This window comes from Hyperolius riggenbachi, chromosome 11 (genome assembly GCF_040937935.1).
Source record: "Hyperolius riggenbachi isolate aHypRig1 chromosome 11, aHypRig1.pri, whole genome shotgun sequence".
Taxonomy (NCBI): Eukaryota; Metazoa; Chordata; class Amphibia; order Anura; family Hyperoliidae; genus Hyperolius; species Hyperolius riggenbachi.
Genome location: NC_090656.1, coordinates 212,748,124 through 212,767,613, shown reverse-complemented (window position 1 = coordinate 212,767,613; position 19,490 = coordinate 212,748,124). Strand labels below are relative to the sequence as shown.

At 47.7% G+C, this 19,490-nt stretch overlaps 1 protein-coding gene across 2 annotated transcripts in view; it reads right to left on the bottom strand.

Moving 5' to 3' along the window:
- The window catches only part of PARVA (parvin alpha), a 169,004-nt gene that overhangs the window by 42,255 nt on the left and 107,259 nt on the right, over positions 1-19,490 (bottom strand). For both annotated transcript variants that reach the window (XM_068261526.1, XM_068261527.1), the window contains exons 2-6: positions 18,741-18,830; positions 18,578-18,648; positions 9,645-9,747; positions 1,400-1,540; positions 1,158-1,273 (exon numbers count right to left, since the gene is read on the bottom strand). In XM_068261526.1, the coding sequence (XP_068117627.1) occupies positions 1,158-1,273; positions 1,400-1,540; positions 9,645-9,747; positions 18,578-18,648; positions 18,741-18,830 (521 nt within the window). The remainder of the gene's footprint in view (positions 1-1,157; positions 1,274-1,399; positions 1,541-9,644; positions 9,748-18,577; positions 18,649-18,740; positions 18,831-19,490) is intronic.

The following is a 19,490-nucleotide window of genomic DNA, read 5'->3' as shown; positions in this document are numbered from 1 at the left end:
GGAGTTGGTATTTACAGCAAGAGCAGAGTGGAGCAGGGCAGCAGTAGCAGAGCAGGAAGTGGCTGGGAAGACATATGAAGGAAGAGTGCTTGGCAAGAGCAGAGTGGAGCAGGTCAGCAGTAGCACAGCAGGGAGTGGCTGGGAAGACATATGAAGGTACAGGAGAAGGAGAGAGAGGAGAGGCGACCGGAACTGCAATCAGCTATTTATTCCATACTGTGACATATTACAGGCAAAAACACATTGAGTGTAAACATGCGACATACCAGTCAAAGAAGCAGTGTGGGTGGCGGTGGGTGCTGGGCACTGTTAGCCTTACGGCCGTTTCGCGCGGTTATGCGCTTCTACGAGAGACCAGAGCCTCTGTAGAGGCCAGAGCCTCCGTAGAAGCGCATAACCGCGCGGAACGGCGTAAGGCTAACAGTGCCCAGCACCCACCGCCACCCACACTGCTTCTTTGACTGGTATGTCGCATGTTTACACTCAATGTGTTTTTGCCTGTATTATGTCACAGTATGGAATAAATAGCTGACTGCAGTGCCAGTCTCCTCTCCTTTCTCTCCTTCTCCTGCACAGTAATTGCTATACCTTCTGATCAGAGCACGCAGTCACAGCCATAGTATGTGGAGCATCGTGGGCCCTGCCAGCTCCCTGCTCAATAACCTAATCATTTGCTGCACTGCCAACCTAACAACTTCTCCATACACCATTCCTAGACATATGAAGGTATAGTTGGAGTGCTTAGTAGAAACAGAGTAGAACAGGTCAGCAGTAGCAGAGCAGAGCAGAAAGTGCCTGGGAAGGTGAAGTTGGAGTATTTAACAGAAGCAAAGTAGAGCAGGACAGAAGTAGCAGAGCAGCAGAGCTTCTATACTGGAAGAATTGCCATGCTTGGCCTGGAGTCACTGTGGGCTCCAGAGCTCTTCAGGAGAAATTGGCAAAGGTTAGGAAAAGTTCCAAGTAACTACCAGTTACATATTTAGAATCTTCCCTCATTTTACAGTCTATTAAATAAGCACCACATTACAACCCATCTAGGCAAATTTAGCAAATTACAAAAGTTTACTATTTTTTCCCCCACTTTCTTTTGCTGTCTCCTGAAAATGAACTTGCATTTTTGAAGTCTATTCTTTGGCCAGCTTAGTGGGCTCACCTACCTGCACAACGACAACCTGTATGGACACGTGGTCCGGAAGCCGGATGGGAGCCCGGAAATACTGGGATAGCGCCACCAGAAGGTGTAGTATGGCCACCACTGACTTGGCATGGACAGCTGAGAAATAAATAAATACATTAAATTAATTGTGAAATAATGGAGGTACAATAGTGGTGTAGAGTCTGTACTCTATTATGAGGCCTCAGTGAGGAGGTGTTTCCTACAAGAAGGAAAAGAACTCACAGTCTACGTTCCACTTGATATTCCTTGGCGGTAATTTCAAGGTTTCGTTGATCTTCTCCAGAACAGTCTGGAGCTTCTGCTTCTGCGCGATTTCTGACTGCGTTACCTCCGCCACGTTAAGCTTCTCCCCCTCCAGCTTCTCTACATTCAACCACAAGAAAACCTTGTATAAGCATACATGTTTGTGAATGTTCTCATTCATATAGGTCATCTGGACCATTAAAAAGGGCCCCAAGTAAATAGGGAAGCGGAGACAGCAGCTAGTAGAATATCGGTAAAATTACCGATATTCTACTATAACCCAACTTCACCCTAAAACTAACCGATCTACCCTGGTGGTGCCTAATCCTAAAACCCTCCTGGCAGTGCCTAGCGCTAAGGACATTCCCGGCGCTGCATAACCCCAACACTCCTCTGGTGGTGCCTAACCTTAATCCCTGAACACACGCCTAACACTTAACGCCCCCCTGCTGGCACAACTGCAACCCTCTGCACTGCATTTCCTGCACTGCCATTGGCGGCAATGCTACAAGCCGCGATTAGCAGCATTTCGGGAGCCCACGGAGCCTGCTATTTGTAGCCAAAAGCTGCACATCAGTTTGCCCTGGCACCTGCTGGCGCCTCTGGCTTATCTGGCTATTAGCATTGCGCTTGGCAATGCTGTTTTGACCAGAGCGTCTCCAATGCCCTTTTTACCCGCTTGGCATCTGGACAACTCATTCCAACTAAAGCTATGTACTCACCTCGCGACGCAGGGAGATCCAGCGACATCTCCCTGACAACAAGCGTTCCACCGTTCCATCTCCCAGCCGGCGGGTATGCGCGATGTTACACGACGGGCGCAACAAGACTTCAAGCGATTGCGGTACTTTGCATGGGAGTCGTCAGGGAGCTTAAAGATCCAATCCACTGTGGCGGTTGTTATCGCCGCATGACGCTTAGCGACGTTCACACGATTGTGCGTCTGTACCCACGTTGCAACATCACATAAGCGACTTAAGAGAGCCAAAATGTCATGTAAACCAATAAAAGTTGTGCCATTTGCGTTGGTTAATATAGGCAATAGAGATGGGCAAAAAAATGCTCCCAGCATGGTGATTAGCTTCACCCAGCAGACAGAAATGGTATCTAGCAAACCACAGATTATTTAACACAGATGCTGGTGAAATGGATTTGCTGCTAGGAGGTTTCATTTGGGAACCACAACCTCTGCCTGTTTTGGGGAAAATGACCAGCGACTACAAGAATTTTTTACACACAACTACCAGCTGATACTGCGTACATCGTATCAATATTTAAAAGGGTTAGATAGGCCAGGAGAGATTGTATTGGGGCCAAAACACTAATTTGGTTGTGGGCATAAACAAAAAGCAGTTAAGGGAGAATTTTATAGCGGTAGAAGAACATTGGTAAATTTACTGACATTCTACATCTTAACTGATATAGTGAAATAGCGGTAATATTTGCTGATATTTCACTATGGCTAACTTCAGAGCCGGGACAAGGTCCTCCAGCACCCAAGGCTGAGACACCAAAGTGCGCCCCTCCATCCCGGCCACCCCAGCGTCACACACTGACTGCTATTAGACTAAGAGGACCACAGGGCCCACAACCTCCCCAACACCTTTATCTCTAGTTATCTGGCTTGCAGTCATTGCTATGTATTCCCTTTTCTTATTTCTTTCTGCTTCAAACACAATTAGGAATGATAGCTGAATGAATTGTGCTCCCCCTCCTACACTGCGCCCTGAGGCTGGAGCCTCTCCAGCCTATGCCTCGGCCCAGCCCTGGCTAACTTCTCTCCACTCTAACACAGAACCCTCCCCCGGTGGGCAACTAATAACCTCTCCCCCGACAATAACTCTCCCACGGGAAATCAAAACCAATACCCCCCCCCCCCCCGGCAACTAATAACTCTCCTCCCCCCGGCAACGAATAATCCTCCCCCAGGCAACTAATACCCCTCCGGCTCCTACCCTTAACCCCTCCCCCAACAAAAAATAGTCACCTGCTATTGGTAGCCACAGTTCACATAGCAGGCATCCCTGGCACGTGCACTTTGGCACGCGCCCATTTTTTTTACATGTATAGGTTTAGCTGGCTATACACCATTTATTAATCACTTAATTACCCATTATCAATATTTTACTACTGACGACTACTGACGACCCCAACCCAAGCAGTCTTGCAGCAACCCACACAACATGCTGGCACGGTAGCTGAGTTCACTAGTCACTGAACTATATACATGGATATGAGATCAAAAACAAGCAGAGCCCCAGAAACCAAAAAGTAATTTAAATTTTATCTTTAATATTCAAAATGGAAAAAATGACAAATATTGATTTTCGATCATGAGAAGTGCATCCATCCAATAACACTGACAGGCAAAACGAGGCCCCCAGAATTCTTTAACAACAATAAAGACTTGTATTCTCTTTTGAGGCGACAGCCCCAGCTTGTTTCAGGCTAGACAACCCTTCTTCAGGCCTTAATAATACAACATTAATCTGATAAACAGATCATATACATCCCTTGCCTGGTCATGTCATCCTTTTGCATGTTCCACTTAGGCATGGTGTTTCCTGGCTTTAATTTGCTCAGTTGTTCCTTACCTTTCAATGTATCCAAGTTTGTTCAGTCTATGCAATGCTTATTAACACATTAGCAGCTTCAAAGGAATTATCTCATTTGAAATAAGTGCCCTGCTTTTGACCTCAGTTGGTAGAACTTGTTGTGTTGTTAATGCTTGGAATGCATTGATCTCTCACTGCTAGCAGAGGATATAGAAACTGAAAGCAGAAGTTCTTGTCTCACACTGCCCCCTAGTGATAAGTGACCACAAATACACTTTACAATAGTACTAATTATAAGCAGGAAATATAACAAAGAAATAAAAAAAGTGCTAAAATAAATTGGCCTGGAGCACTTGCAAGCCTGAAGGGTTAAGGCCTGAAGAAAGGTTGTCTAGCTGGAAACAAGCTGGCGTTGTCACCTAAAAGGAGAACACAAGTCTTTATTGTTCTTAGAAATTTCTGTGGGCCCCATTCTGCCTGTCAATGTGATTGGATGGATGCACTTCTCACGATTGAAGATCAATTTTTGTCATTTTTCAATTTTAAAGCTCAGCTTGTTTTATCTCCTATCCTTGTGTATATACTTTTGTGACTAGTTGGTGTCAATCTTGTCAGACCTGACAATAATGTTAGAAACACCTGATCTGCTGCATGCTTGTTCAGAGTCTATGGCCAAAAGTATTAGAGGCAGAGAATTAGCAAGAAAGCCAGGCAACTGGAATTGCTTAACCTCCTTGGTGGTATGGACGAGCTCAGCTCGTCCATGTACGCCAAGGAGGATTGCCCAGTCTTTTTACTTACTTTTTTTTTTTCAGAACATGTACATGTACTTTGCTAGCTACATGTTCTGTCCGATCGCCACCGCTACCCGCCGATGCGCCGCTAAAGGGGCTGTCCACCCCGAAACGCCTAGCGCAGCCTGGCGAATCACCGCCAGGCTGCGCAATGGGAAGGATCGGAGCTCCCCATGATGTCATTGACGTCATGTCCAATCATCAGCATGGCGACGGGAGAAGCGACGATAGGAAGTCACGCTTCTCGCGGGATCTTGGATGCGCAAGTATGGCCGGCGGGGATTGGGAGGGTGGATGCGGATGCGGACGGCGTGGCATACTGCTGTAGCTAGCAATACGCTAGCTACAGCAAGCGGAAAAAAAAAATTAACAAAATGGGTAATGCGTACTTATGTATGCATTACCCAGAACGCCAGGGAGGTTAAAAGGCAATAAATATGGCAGCCTCCATATCCCTCTCGCTTCAGTTGTCCTTTAACTTCAGTAGCTCAAGTGTTGGTGAATATTTTTCTAGGAAGACTAGACTGTAAGCGCGTTTGTAGGGACTGATAAGAAGGATCCCTGCCAGACATTAATACAAAGAATCAAGTAAAAGGCATGCAGGCACAATCAGGCGCCTTCCGCATAGCTGGGGGGGAGGGGGGAATATAGCCAGTGGTCTCCCCGAGTGCAGACATGAAAGAGAGAACAAAGTGTCGGGCTGTATACAGGACTCCAGCAAGATGGCAGACTGAAGAGCCGGAACCAGGCGTCCCTGAGATACAAAGATAAAACGATGTGAGCGCGGAGGAGCAGCGGTGGAGAGGCTGAGAGCTCAGACGCAGCGCCGTCCTCCTTTATCCGCTGGCGTATCGGAAATCAATGAGCTCCGTATTAAGCACAGACAGGGTCACTTGCTTCTGAGACAAGTCTGAAAGGATGTAACTCACATTTTTACCAGGGAAATAATGGATGATACATGAAGCCGAGCTCTCCAGAGACACGTTTATGCGGCGGGTCAGCGAAAGGCCACATTGCTGATGTATGCCTTCATAGGTTTCATTAAATGACACCGACACGCAGCCAATGAGAGGGGGGGAGGCGATAATTGCGTTAATAAAGAGGGATCTATACGTACGCAGGAAGATTATTATTCACACCAGATACGATATAGATGGAGTGGCTCGGGCCAACAATGAACGTAATTGGATCTCCATTAAGTACTCTTCATATTTAAAACAGCAGTGTAGCAACATTAATAAAGGAGATTTTAAGAACGCTCTCCTTCCCCACTTCCTGCCGCTAATAGCCAGAAGTCCTTGTAAGGATTGAAATTGTTCTGTCTTATCAATACTCCTGTATGACGTGTTATCTGGAATACAAAGCAGGTAATCTGGGTGCTGCCGATGCGTTGGTTAAAGAAAACTTGTAATGAAGAAAAAGTCCTCTGGGGGGCACTTACCTCGTGAGGGGGATCCTAACGAAGCTTCCCCTGTTCTTCTCTGTCCCTCCGTTGTCCAGCTGCAGCCCCCCGAAGTGCGGCGATGTAAATATTTACCTCCCGAGATCCAGCACAGGCGTACTAGCAGATCTCTCCTTAGGGATAAGGCAGAAATAGCCGAACCCGATCGATCAGCTCTACTGCTCAGGTGCGTGTCCTCTTGCGCCTGCGCAGTAGAGCGTATACAATCGGGTTTGGCTATTTCCGCCTTACCCAAAGGAAGAGCGCCTGCGCTGGATCCCGGCAAGGTAAATAAATCAGCGCTTGTCAGACTTGTCGGGGGAGGATTCCGGGATGCTTCGGGGGGAGCCACCGCTGGACTGCCTGCAGCTACAGGGGAGGGGGAAGCCTCATTGGGACACTAAGGCTTCCTCCTCCCGAGATGAGTATCCCCCAGGGGATTGTTTTTTGTTTTTTTTTACAGAGTCTCTTTAAAGAGACACTGAAGCGAGAATAAATCTCGCTTCAGTGCTTATATTCAGCAGGGGCACGTGTACCCCTGCTAAAACGCCACTATCGCGCCGCTAAACGGGGGTCCCTTACCTCCTAAATCCCCTCCGTGCAGCGGGGGATCACTTCCGGATTCAGGCAGGGCTAATGGCCGCAGCCCTGCCTCACGCGCGTCTGTCAGCGCGTATCTCCGCCTCTCCCCCGACCCTCTCAGTCTTCCTTTACTGAGAGGGGCGGGGGAGAGGCGGCGATGCGCCGCTGATAGACGGCGCTGAGAGGCAGGGCTGCAGCCATTAGCCCTGCCTGAAGAGCAGCAAAATCTACGACCAAGTTGGTCGTCGATTTTGCAGGGGGGATTTGGGAGGTAAGGGACTCCCGTTCAGCCGCGGGATAGCGGCGGTTTAGCAGAGGCACACGTGCCCCTGCTGAATATAAGCACTGAAGCGAGATTTATTCTCGCTTCAGTGTCTCTTTAAAGCAAACCTGAAGTGAAAATAAACTTATGAGATGATGAGTTGTATGTGTAATACAGCTAAGAAATAGAACATTAGTAGCAAAGAAAAGAGTCTCATATTGTTTCCAGTACAGGAAGAGTTAAGAAACTTCAGTTGTTACGTATGCAAAATAGCGTAGTATGGATACAGAGGCGCCAAAAGGATAAAAGTATCTAAAAAGTTTAAAACATGAGGAGACAGTGGTGGACTTACCTCCTCCAAGCAGACACAAAAATTGTCAATGTGTTTGTGAAATAAAATAAGTTTATTTACATACTCCAGGAGACAATGTAACACGTTTCGCAGGTTTGATCCCGCTTCATCAGGCAATAACAACGGAGTAATAGCATTATGTGGTCAGTAGAAGAGCCAGGCACCTCTGTCAAAAATAGCTCGTCTAAGCTGTCCTGTTTTCTGAAGCACTTAAACAGTCAGGAAACAGCAAGAGGCAGGTTGAGATAAAGTTTTATTGCAGGAAAGTTCAAAGGGTCATTAGCTCTGCTCTGTTTTATAGTTTCAAATACAGAGTGTGGGTTGTAAATTGCAATGTTATAAAGAAAAAAAAAAGTATATAACTGAAAACAAAAATAAGGGAAATTTTTTCTTTGCTATTAGTAGCAGTAGACTATGCCCAATGTAGTGCTTCAGCCTCTGTTTACGTTCTGTTGCGTTCTGCTGGAGAAATCGCTGCACCACCAAACTTGTGATCCATTCAGCGAAGTGTGCTGAACAGATGCTGAAACGGACCAATGCGAACAGATCCATAAGTTAACTTTGGATCCGTTTGCATCCGTCAGGACTGTTTTTTAATGCCAGTATGAACTGGGGCCTAGGCATGGGTGGGGGGAATGGTTAGTGTGAGAACAGTTAGGTTTAGTGATAAACATCTGCGGATATTGTAATGGGGGATCAGCCAGTTAGGCATTGGCAGAGGGGGGGGGGGGGGGGGGGGGGGTTATTATGAGACTAGCGTTAGGTTTAGTAGTAAATATTGTAGTATAGTGACAAGATATATACATATATATATACGGTATACACTGTACAGCGCTGCGTAATATGTCGGCGCTATATAAATACTAAATAATAATAATAATAAATATTAGTGGATATCGCAGTGGAAGAATAGGTTAGTGTTAGGCATTGATAGAGGTAGGGTTATTGTTTAGCAGTAAATATCGGATGGTATTTAAGTGTACGTCAATAGTAATATACCGATATTCTACTATCCAGTGGAGTAACTATGGAGCTTGGGGAGTAACTAATATCTTTATATGGGGTCCCAAGCACTCTATGGATATGGAGCTCCAAAACCAACCAAGTACACCTGCGGTGTCAGTGAGGTGTACTTACAGCATACATGTCAAACTCCGCCACGCGGGCCCAATCTAGCCCTCAGAGCCATTAAATTTGGCCCTCAAGTGGTTTCCCCACTTTGCATTATGTTTGGCCCACTCTAGACCACCAGGGAAGCTATATTTTAGGAAAAGCCCTAGAATAGCAAGGAAGCCATATGGGGGAGGTAGGGGGAATGCACTTAACACTAAGGAACTGTATAGGGGAGGGTGGGGTCCTCTAGACACGTGGGAACTGTATAGGGGTTGGAGGGGGGCCATTAGACAGCTGGGAATTTTATAATGGAGGATGATGGCCAGTAGACATTGAGGTTGGCCCTCAACTTGGCCTCAGTGTAAAATTTCAGCTCACTTTGTATTTGAGTTTGACACCCCTGATTTAGAGGAAGGAGGAGTTTGCTAAGGATTACCACTATGCAATGCACATATAGAGGTGTTCTTCACCAGCATAGCACCAATGAAAAGCTAATAATATTTATGAAGGATGGCCTCTAGTGGGACCCTCTAGCTCAGGAGCCCCGGTGCGGTCGCAACCTCTGCAACCACTATTGATACACCACTGCTACTATCGGAATTAGCCGCTGATCAATAGTAGAATATCAATAACTTACAGATATTCTACTAGTGGCTCTCCCCTGCGCCCAAATTACTGCGGCACCTTTTTACATGTGCACTCTGGAATACGCTGGTACAGTGGATGGGATACTCTCAGCGGAGGTCCGATGCTCAGGCCCAACCAGCCAACCAAGCCAAAAGTGAACAAGGCAAATTCTTAAAGCAATCATTTTGATTTGCGTAACTGATAACCTTTGGAAAAAACGTTGTGTAGCTCTGCTTGCTGCAGCTGTGTGTCTGTTTATACACATTTAGGACCTGGGTAGTTTCCTGTGAGCAGACCATGGTTTTAGAACTGCTATGCTGGGAAATGTAGCCTAACATCTAAAGTTCTTCCTACATTGGATGTTAGATCTTATTAACCAGCCCAATGGCGGCATCCATTAAGGAGGAGAAGAGAGCTTGAGTGAAGTTGCCACTCACTGAACCATAAATACTGTCTGAACCATAAACTTGCCCCAATTTGTAGTTTTCTGAATCTTACCAAAAAGTTTCTGTAGGACCTGCCCATCATAGAGATCCTCAGAAAGGTCCTTCACAATGATTCTCTCCCCGACCAACACATCGTTAATCCAATCGATCAGGACCTGTTGAGACAAAGAAACAAATCCAGGAGAGTTGTTTATACACAATGTGAGGTCTGTACTGTACAAAACCATGTAATCACTGCCTCAAGGTCTTTCCTTATTGCAGCTACAGTATTGTTTAATTAAGGACCAGGGGCTATTCCAGTGATCGGTGCTGCGTGGGCTCTACAGCCCGCAGCACCGATCAGGTATGTGCCAGGGCGATCAGACTTCCCCCCCTTTTTTCCCCACTAGGGGGATGTCCTGCTGGGGGGGTCTGATCGCCACCGGCTATTATTGATTTGCGGGGGGGGGGGCTCCTCAAAGCCCCCCTCCGCAGCGTTTTCTGGCCTCACCTCCGTTCCCTCCTTCTGGTGTCCCCTCTGAGCGGCGCAGGACGGATATCCGTCCTGCGCCTGATAGGATAGGCTTCTGCCTATCAGATGCCGGCGATCCCCGGCCAATCAGAGGCCGGGGATCGCCGATCTATGTCACGGCGCTGCTGCACAGCAGCGCTGTGTGATGTAAACAGCGGGGATTCCTTAATAATAATCTATAAAGTGGCAGTGATAATGGGAAAGCAGGACATAAACTACCCAGGAAGATCAATGAACTATCAATAAACACTAGTCAATACAATAATATGCCAAATATTCATATCAAAATTTATTGAGGAAATTGCTAAAGACATTAAAAACACATGGGATGGCTACCCCGTCACAACTCATCCATCCAGGCAGTCCACATGCAGTCACATACGTACGCCGGCATCTACCTCTACAGCTAAAGTTAATGATCCAATGAGCGTCAGCAATGAAGAGAAAGCATCAGTTCTTGTGAGATCAAAGCTCTTGTAAATTTGTTGTCATCAGAGTAAAGTGAAGACTGGCATAAGTGTACAGGGTTCTCCCCAGAATTTTTTTTCAGCCGGGTGGCATGAAAAAGTAGCCGGGTGGGGAAGTCAGGGCCCTTTTCCACTAGGTAGTGCGATCGCAAATGCGCTGCGATCACGCAACCTACACTTTACACTACCCGTGATTGCTCCATATACAGTAGCTGCTGGGAACGGAGCACGATCGCCCGACAATTGTGATTCAGAAAAATATGATGGAAGCTAGTGGGAAATGAGCACCGTGATTTACATGTTATCACGGTGCTCATCAAAACGGCTGCGATCCGCTTTCTGAAGCGGATCGCAGGTAGTGGAAAAGGGCCCTAAGGTCATGCTGGGTGGAAAAGAAGGGTAACACCAAAGTGGTGTGGGTGGGTAAGTCAGGCTGGTGGGTTGAGTAAGTGGGTAGGTAGGTCTAGGGTAGGCTTTTGGTCAGGCTGGTGGCTAGTGGGGAGGTGGTCAGGCTGGTGGGCTAGTGGGGTGGGTGGTCAGGTTGGAGGGCTATTGGGGAGGTGGTCAGGCTGGTGGGCTAGTGGGGAGGTGGTCAGGCTGGTGGGCTAGTGGGGAGGTGGTCAGGCTGGTGAGCTGGTGGGGTGGCGATTGGGCTGGTGGGCTAGTGGGGAGGTGGTGAGGCTGGTGGGCTAGTGGGGTGGGTTGTCAGGCTGGTGGGCTAGTGGTCAGGCTAGTGGGGTGGGTTGTCAGGCTGGTGAGCTAGTGGGGAGGTGATTAGGCTGGTGAGCTAGTGGGGAGGTGGTCAGGCTGGTGAGCTAGTGGGGTGGTGATTGGGCTAGTGGGGAGGTGGTGAGGCTGGTGGGCTAGTGGTCAGGCTAGTGGGGTGGGTTGTCAAGCTGGTGGTCAGGCTGGTGGGCTAGTGGTCAGGCTAGTGGGGTGGGTTGTCAGGCTGGTGGTCAGGCTGGTGGGCTAGTGGGGAGGTGGTCAGGCTGGTGGGCTAGTGGGGAGGTGGTCAGGCTGGTGAGCTAGTGGAGTGGTGATTGGGCTGGTGGGCTAGTGGGGAGGTGGTCAGGCTGGTGGGCTAGTGGGGTGGTGATTGGGCTGGTGGGGTGGGTAGTCAGGCTGGTGGGCTAGTGGTTAGGCTGGGCGGCAGTGTGCTTTGCGCGCAGTGTGAGGTAGGGGAATGCAGAACGATTTAAAAAAACACCTCAGTGTTCTCCCCAGGCTGCGAGCAGTGTGGAGTAGGGGAATGCCCACAAGTGCAGTAGCTCGGGTCTGGCCTCAATCCCCCCCCCCCCCCCGCTCAACCAGCTCCTCAGGCGGTGGCAAATTCAGCGTCACTGGCTTTCGGCTGTCTCAAACGCTAGAGCACAAGCCTGCCGCCTGATCCACGTTGTCTCATGTCCTCTCTCCGATGCTGTGCACACTAAAAAGTATGTGCAGCATCGGAGAGAGGACATGAGACAACGTGGATCAGGCGGCAGGCTTGTGCTCTAGCGTTTGAGACAGCCGAGAGCCAGTGACGCCAGCTACTGCACTTGTGGGCATTCCCCTACTCCACACTGCTCGCAGCCTGGGGAGAACACTGAGGTGTTTTTTTAAATCGTTCTGTGTTTTTTTTTTTTTTTATTCCCTGCAATAAATAGCTAGCTCCCAAATAGCCCCCGACAACCCGTCCGCCCGCAACTTCATTCACACGACCTGTCAGCCTGTTACAGTGTCCGTGCACGCAGACAGCCTTAATGTGCGCCTCTGAACTGTGTCGGCTGCCTCGCTCGCGCGCCGCCTCCTACCACTGTTGTTCTGCATGGAGGTCTCTGAAGAGCCTCACGCGATGGTCCCGCCTCTACTGCTCGGCCAATTAATGCACGAGCTCGCCGGGAAGCGCGAGATCTCGTGCACGGAACTGTGTAGCTTCAGGAGCAGCGCTGCTTGTTTTTTTTTTTTTTTTGCGAGAGTGCCCAGCGCGATAGCCGGGCACCGGTTATGACAACAGGAATGCAGCCAGCCGGGCGGTAATTGAATTTACCCGGGCGGCCCGCCCACTTGTTTGATCCTGGGGAGAACACTGGGCTGATAAGGACAGTCACAATGTCACAGCAGACAGTGATGCTTAGACAGCTGCAGCGTGAGCACATATAGCACATGTAGCAAGCACCAATCAGTAGTATTCACACTGTAAAAGCGCAGCATAGTGCAGCAAACAGACAGCGTGATAAGTGTCAAGCCAGGCTTAGCTCACCAGATCCATGGAAGCCCACTGTGAACAGACTGTCAATTCGTCTCGACCTGGCAGTGTAACAAGCTCCTAATGACAGCCGGATGTGTATGATCCTCGTGTGCTTCCTGTAATGTGGGGAGCGCGGCTGTACTGAGAGTCCAAGCAGTGTGGTTGGTAGTCAGCTCACCCGGGCAGCATGCATGGCCAGGTGGCCCTCGGACAGACCAGATGGTCACTGGCTAGATGGAGATCGGGACGGCGTGGCGTCCCATGCAGAAAACGTGCGGCTCCCCCGACGTTTCGCCGGCTTCCGGCTTTCTCAAGGGGGCGTGGTTGCCAACACGTTGGTTCCAACAGTACTTATCTAAAACATCAAACAGGCACACCTCTTTCTCCACCCACTCATGACGTCAAAGGTGTAGTGTGTGCGATCGTGGAGAGAAGGAGCCAATGCAGGCGGCGGAGCAGCGGCGAACATAACGCTACAAAAGCGATTGCTGTGCCCAGGTGCGTATATATATTAACCACGCAGGGTCAATCATACCAAAGGATTAAATATAGATGGTAAAAAGGGGGGAAGGAAGGTCCCAATGTATATAACATATAGGCACCAAAGCTGACACCACCTATAGCCAGCATGCTCAGGGGAGCCAAAAACCGAACCAAAGCAAAAACTAAAGAGGGGCCCTGCGTGGAGAGCACAGCTAGTGTGATTCCTTCCCCGCGTGTTTACATTATGCGTGCGAGCCGCGATCGGCGGCTCGCACGCTGTTCACGGAGACAGTCTCTGTGAACTGGCATGGAACCGTTTCCATGCTATACCACTAACGACCTGCCGACGCCTATCGGCGTTAGGCGGTCGTTAAGTGGTTAAATTAAAGGCGGCTACAAAAACGAAGCCTTGGGATAGGGTGGAAAGTGGTTACAATCTGTCCTGTTTATTGCTATCTGTATCACCATTTTGGAGATATTTCTTAATTTCCTTTCTCTAAAGGAAGTTAGTAAATTTTTCCACCAGTTACAGAGACTGTAAAGTGTAAATTAGAACACTTATTGAAGGACTCACGAGGCCAGACAAGAAATCTAGTTTTAACTGCCTAGGGCTTCTTCCAGCCCCTAGAAGTCATTTCAGTCCCTCGACACAGCTCCAGTACTCTCTGGGGTCCCACTGGCAGCCTGTAAAGATCGTTGACACCCGATGGGTCAGCTGCTTCTGTGCATGCGCCCACTCACGTCACCAGGAGTGTACTTCACAGCAGTCTGGCCAGGCGCATGCCAGTGATGTGGGCACGTGAGCGCGTGTGCGCTCTCACGTGCCCATGCAAAAGGCCAGAACCATCGGAGGCGGTGACAGGCTGCCAGCAGGACCCCGGAGGGGACCGGAACTGCACTGAGCGACCAAAATGACTTCTAGAGGCGGGAAGAAGCCCCTGGCAAGTAAAACTCGATTTCTTGTCTGGCTTTGTGAGTCCTTTAAGAAGTTGTCCCCTTTTCCTGTCCCTGTGACCCCCAGGGCTCACATTAAATCTATGTAGGTCTGTGGGCAACAAGTGACATAGCATCTTCCCAATGAGGACTCAAAACACTAACAGAACTCCTTTCCAGACTTGTCAAACTAAAATACATATTTTCTAAGAGTTGGACTTGGAGTCTGATTTACAGTAGTATAAGACAAACACTCGCACACACATGGAACCACGCTCACCATCCAGGGACTAGCAGACACATTGTACATACTCCTTCATAAAAGGGTTTTCAGACATTCAGAGTGGGTCACTTTATTTTCAGGGTTGTTTTCAGCCATTTTGGAGCCCTAGGCAGGACAATCACTGTCACCCCACCCCCCATGCTACTAGGACATCACCCTCATGCATAAGCACACCAATAGCTCCTGACAGACCACCATTGCGGTATTTAAAGGAATACTGTACGGGGTCAAGGGAAAATTAGTTGAACTTACCTGGGGCTTCTAATGGTGCCCCGCAGACATCCTGTGCCCGCGCAGCCACTCACCGATGCTCCCCGCCCCGCCTCCAGTTCACTTCTGTAATTTCAGACTTTAAAGTCTGAAAACCACTGCGCCTGCGTTGCCGTGTCCTCGCTCCCGCTGATGTCACCAGGAGTGTACTGCGCAGTCCCAGTACGGTCTGCGCCTGCGTAGTACACTCCTGGTGACGTCAGCGGTAGCGAGGACACGGCAACGCAGGCACAGTGGTTTTCAGACTTTAAAGTCTGAAATTACAGAAGTGAACTGGAGGCGGGGCCAGAGCATCAGTGAGTGGCTGCGTGGGCACAGGATGTCTGCGGGGGACCATTAGAAGCCCCGGGTAAGTTCAACTAATTTTCCCCCGACCCCCCTACAGTATCCCTTTAAGTCCCTATTGCTAGGGGCTGACAAATTACTGGGTTTGGATAATTGTTGTACACCACTACATGAACTGTTTGGTGCAAATATTACCACATACCACAAATACATCTCATTAATTCTATTACGTAATCAGCTGCTTTGTATGACATTTCAATAAAAAGCAGTGGCTCTTTAACCACTGTAACACCGCGTCACGGCGATAGGCTTGACCGCGGCGGCAGCCCCAGGACCGCCAAACGCCGATCAGCGTAAAGTCCTGGGGCTGGCTTTTGCAGGAGATCGCGCACACGCTGCGCGTGCATCTCCGCTTGGTAGGCTCCGCCTTCAGTCTCTCAGTGGCGATCGCCGCTCGGAGATTGTTAGACGGCGAAAGCGCCCTCTATTTACTACGTACAGGGCTGCGATCTAAGTCAGCACTGTACAGGGGACAGCCGTGTCACTCGGCTGTCCCCTCCAGAGGGACAAAAGCGATCTGCTGTGATAGGCTGATTGCCTGGCGAAGGGAGGGAGGGGGAAGAGAAAAAAAAAGAGAAGAGAAAAATAGTTAAAAATATTAGAGAAATAAAGACATAAATATTTATAAAAAAAAACAAAAAACACCTGGGGTGCGATCAGACCTCACCAACAGAGAGCTACCAACAGAGAGCTCTGTTGGTGAGGAGAAAAGGGGGTGGGGAGAAAAGGGGGTGGGGAGATCACTTGTGTGCTGAGTTGTGCGGCCCTGTAGCAAGGCGTTAAAGTGGACCCAAATTAACAATACAAGATTTCAGAAAAATAATCTATTTTCTAATTTATAATAATAAATAGCATCATTTTTTCAGCTGCATGATGACAAATATAAAATATTTTACATTTTTTGGAGGAACCCATCCCTTCCTTTCATATTGCCGGGACCGGATCCGGCAGACCGGTGGAGGAGAGAAAACACAAAAACAGAACACAGGCTGTTACTGATGATGTCACAGGGGAGGTGATCTCAGCTTGTGTGAGATTTCACATAGACGACGCCCCTGTAAGGGAGGGTAGCTGATGACAAACACACCCATGATCTAAAACCTCCTACTAATCTCAGAAGTAATGGCTGCCACCTGTATAACCCTAGTTATGAAAAGAGAAGTGTGAAAAACATGCACTGAAATGCTGATAGGCTTGAAGGAGTGTTTATTTATCTTTGTATGTGTCAGAGTGGTGCAACTAAATATTTTTAATTAAAACAATGTTTGGTTTGGGTCTGCTTTAAAGCTGCAGTGGCCATTTTTGTGAAAAATGGCCTGGTCTTTTCAGGGGAAGGGAGGGGGGGGGGGGTAAAGCCTGTGGTCCTGAAGTGGTTAATGTCCTTGACAATTGCCTGGTTCGCCTATACTCCAGAATTGGACTTTACATTTATTATTTGTACAATACAGGTGAAACTTGAAAAAGTAGAATATTGTGCAAACGTCCTTTTTTCAGTTATTCAACTTAAAAGGTGAAACTAATCTATGAAATAGACTGATTACATGCAAAGCGAGATATTTCAAGCCTTTATTTGTTATCATTTTGATTATTATGGCTTACAGCTTATAAGAACCTTAAAGAGACACTGAAGCGGAAAAAAAAATATGATATAGTGAATTGGTTGTGTACTATGAATAATTACTAGAAGATTAGCAGCAAATAAAATATTCTCATACTTTTATTTTCAGGTATATAGTGTTTTTTCTAACATTGCATCATTCTATAATATGTGCAGATTACACAACACTCAGCATTCAAAATGAGTCTTTCAGAGCAGTCTGTGAAGTAATGAACTCTCCTCTAGCAGAGGAAAAGTAAACAGTTCACTTACAGTTGAGATAATAAAAGTCAGATAACAGCCCTCTCCAGGACTAACTTAGTCGGAGAGCTTAATGGCTTGTTTGCATAGAGATAACAACTGGAGTTTCTCAACTCTTCCTGTACTGGAAACAATTAGACTGATGTATCTGATCTTAATGTTTTATTTCTTAGCTGTACTACACATACAAATCATAATATCATAATTTTTTTTTTTCGCTTCAGTGTCTCTTTAAAATCAAAATCTCATTCCATCAGAATATTGTGAAAATGTTTCATGTTCTGGGCTCAGTCTCAGACTCTAATCGGCTAATTCATTTAAAGCACCTGCAAAGGGTTCCTATTTCATATATTAGTTTCACCTTTTAAGTTGAATTACTGAAATAAATGGTCTTTTGCACAATATTCTGATTTTCAAGTTTCACCTGTGTAAAATGTCTATTGTCAATAACAATTGTTTTCTATCTGTTAAAAAAAATTGACACTTAGTAATAGAAGTCTTTTACATTATTTATTTTTTAAAATATAAACTTAAAGCGGAACTGTAAAGTGTTTTTAAACACATTTTTTCACTTACCTGGGGCTTCCCCAAGCCCCCAGCAGCCGTCCTGTCCCGCGCCGGTCCTGCCCAAGCCTCTGTTCTCCTACCGACGTGCCATCGACTTCTAAGTCGACGCCGGCGCAGCCCTGCCAAGCGTATCTTTTCATCGCGTACCCCTCTGCAATAGCAGGGGACGCGAAGAAAGGATACGCGTGGCCAGAGCTACGCAGGCGCAGTGGCCCGGCAGCGAAACCGAAAGTAGCTGGCGGCGGGAGAACGGCGGCTCGGGCAGGACCGGTGCGGGACAGGACGGCTGCTGGGGGCTTGGGGAAGCCCCAGGTAAGTGAAACAATGTGTTTAAAAACACTTTACAGTTCCACTTTAAGAAATAAAATTATTTTTTGACTAGCACCGCGGCCAGGCCGAGAGGCTCCAGCCTCAGGGCACAGTGTAGGAGGGGCGCACAACTCAATCAACTATCATTCCCCTATTGTGTTTGAAGCAGAGAGAAATAAGAAAAGGGGATACATGGCAGTGACTGCAAGCCATATAACTAGAGATTAAGGTGTTGGGGGCCCTGGCTGGGGCGCCTCTTAGTCTAATAGCAATCAGTGTGTGATGGCTGGCGTGGGAGGGATGGAGGGGCGCACTTTGGTGTCTCAGCCTTGGGTGCTGGAGGACCTTGTCCCAGCTCTGACTAGCAGACTTGCCCCAGAACCGATTGGGGGATTGTATGTACACTTGAAGAACATATATTAGTGGTGGAGTCCGGAGAGGTGAGTTCTCTGCTATTCTACGCAGGCTTACTCTGCACCTCAGGGAGCCAGCAGTGGGTCTCCATTAGCCCCGCAGCGGAACCCTGTAAAGCTCCCGGGAACACACAACATGCCCCCTGGCTATGGGCCCCATAGCAGCCACTTTGGATGTTACGGTTATTCTTACGCCACTGCTATATTAACTGATCATTGAACAATCGTCAAGTCAAATTCCTCACAAACATGAACTTATTTTGGCCCCCCAAAAATCCAATTCTGATCCTGTTGACAATAGCATGTTTTGGCATACCTTCATGAGCTCCTGTAACCTGGGGTCACTCCTGGAGTACGGGTCAATCATAGTCCTCACTTCATTCTCCTCTGAAAACCAAAAATATATATTTTTTTAAATTGTAGAGAATGTCAGTACCCCCCGTACCCCGTATCTAACCTCTCACACAAGAACTACTTACCAAGCATGGTGTCCTCTGGGTCCAGCTCAAAGGGGATTGGATTAAGTGGCAGGTTGATGGCATTGATACCTTCTTCTTGCAGCTCTGATACTAGAAAGCAAAGGCATTGACAAGTGTTACTATTAACACGGACCTGAACTCAGAACTTCCTATCTGCTCTAAAAGATAAGCAAAAGCATTATAAGCTTTAGAGAAAAAACATTTCTTTGTTACCGCTGATACAAATCATGTAATAAATATGCAGGGTGTCTACTTCCTGCTTTCATGGAAGCAGACTTTAGGGTTCACATCCAGTGTTTACAAATTAGCTGCTCTGTTGAGGCAGTCAGGGGACACAGCTGAGAGATCAAATTACAGTGGTGATTAGTCACAGATTGGGGGAATTAGACAGGTTAAACTCTCTAAATACATACAGGGTGCATTTATCTCTGTTTTCCTTCTGTCCTGTGCAAGAGTTCAGTTGCACTTCAAAGGCTTGGACACTGAATTAAAGAATACCTAACGCAAGGCAAAGCTACATACAGTAAGCACAGAGTAATGTTCATGCTGGATTTATATATCTTATAAAACATAGATATACTTGTAAGTATATCTACAGTACACTTACAAGTCGAGGAATGAAACGGAGCAGAGGCGAGGAATGGAGGATCGTGGAGGACCGGCGCTGGACAGGACGGCTGCTGGGGGCTTGCAGAAGCCCCAGGTAAGTGAAATGGTTTTAAAATTATCTTCAGTTCTGCTTTTGATCTA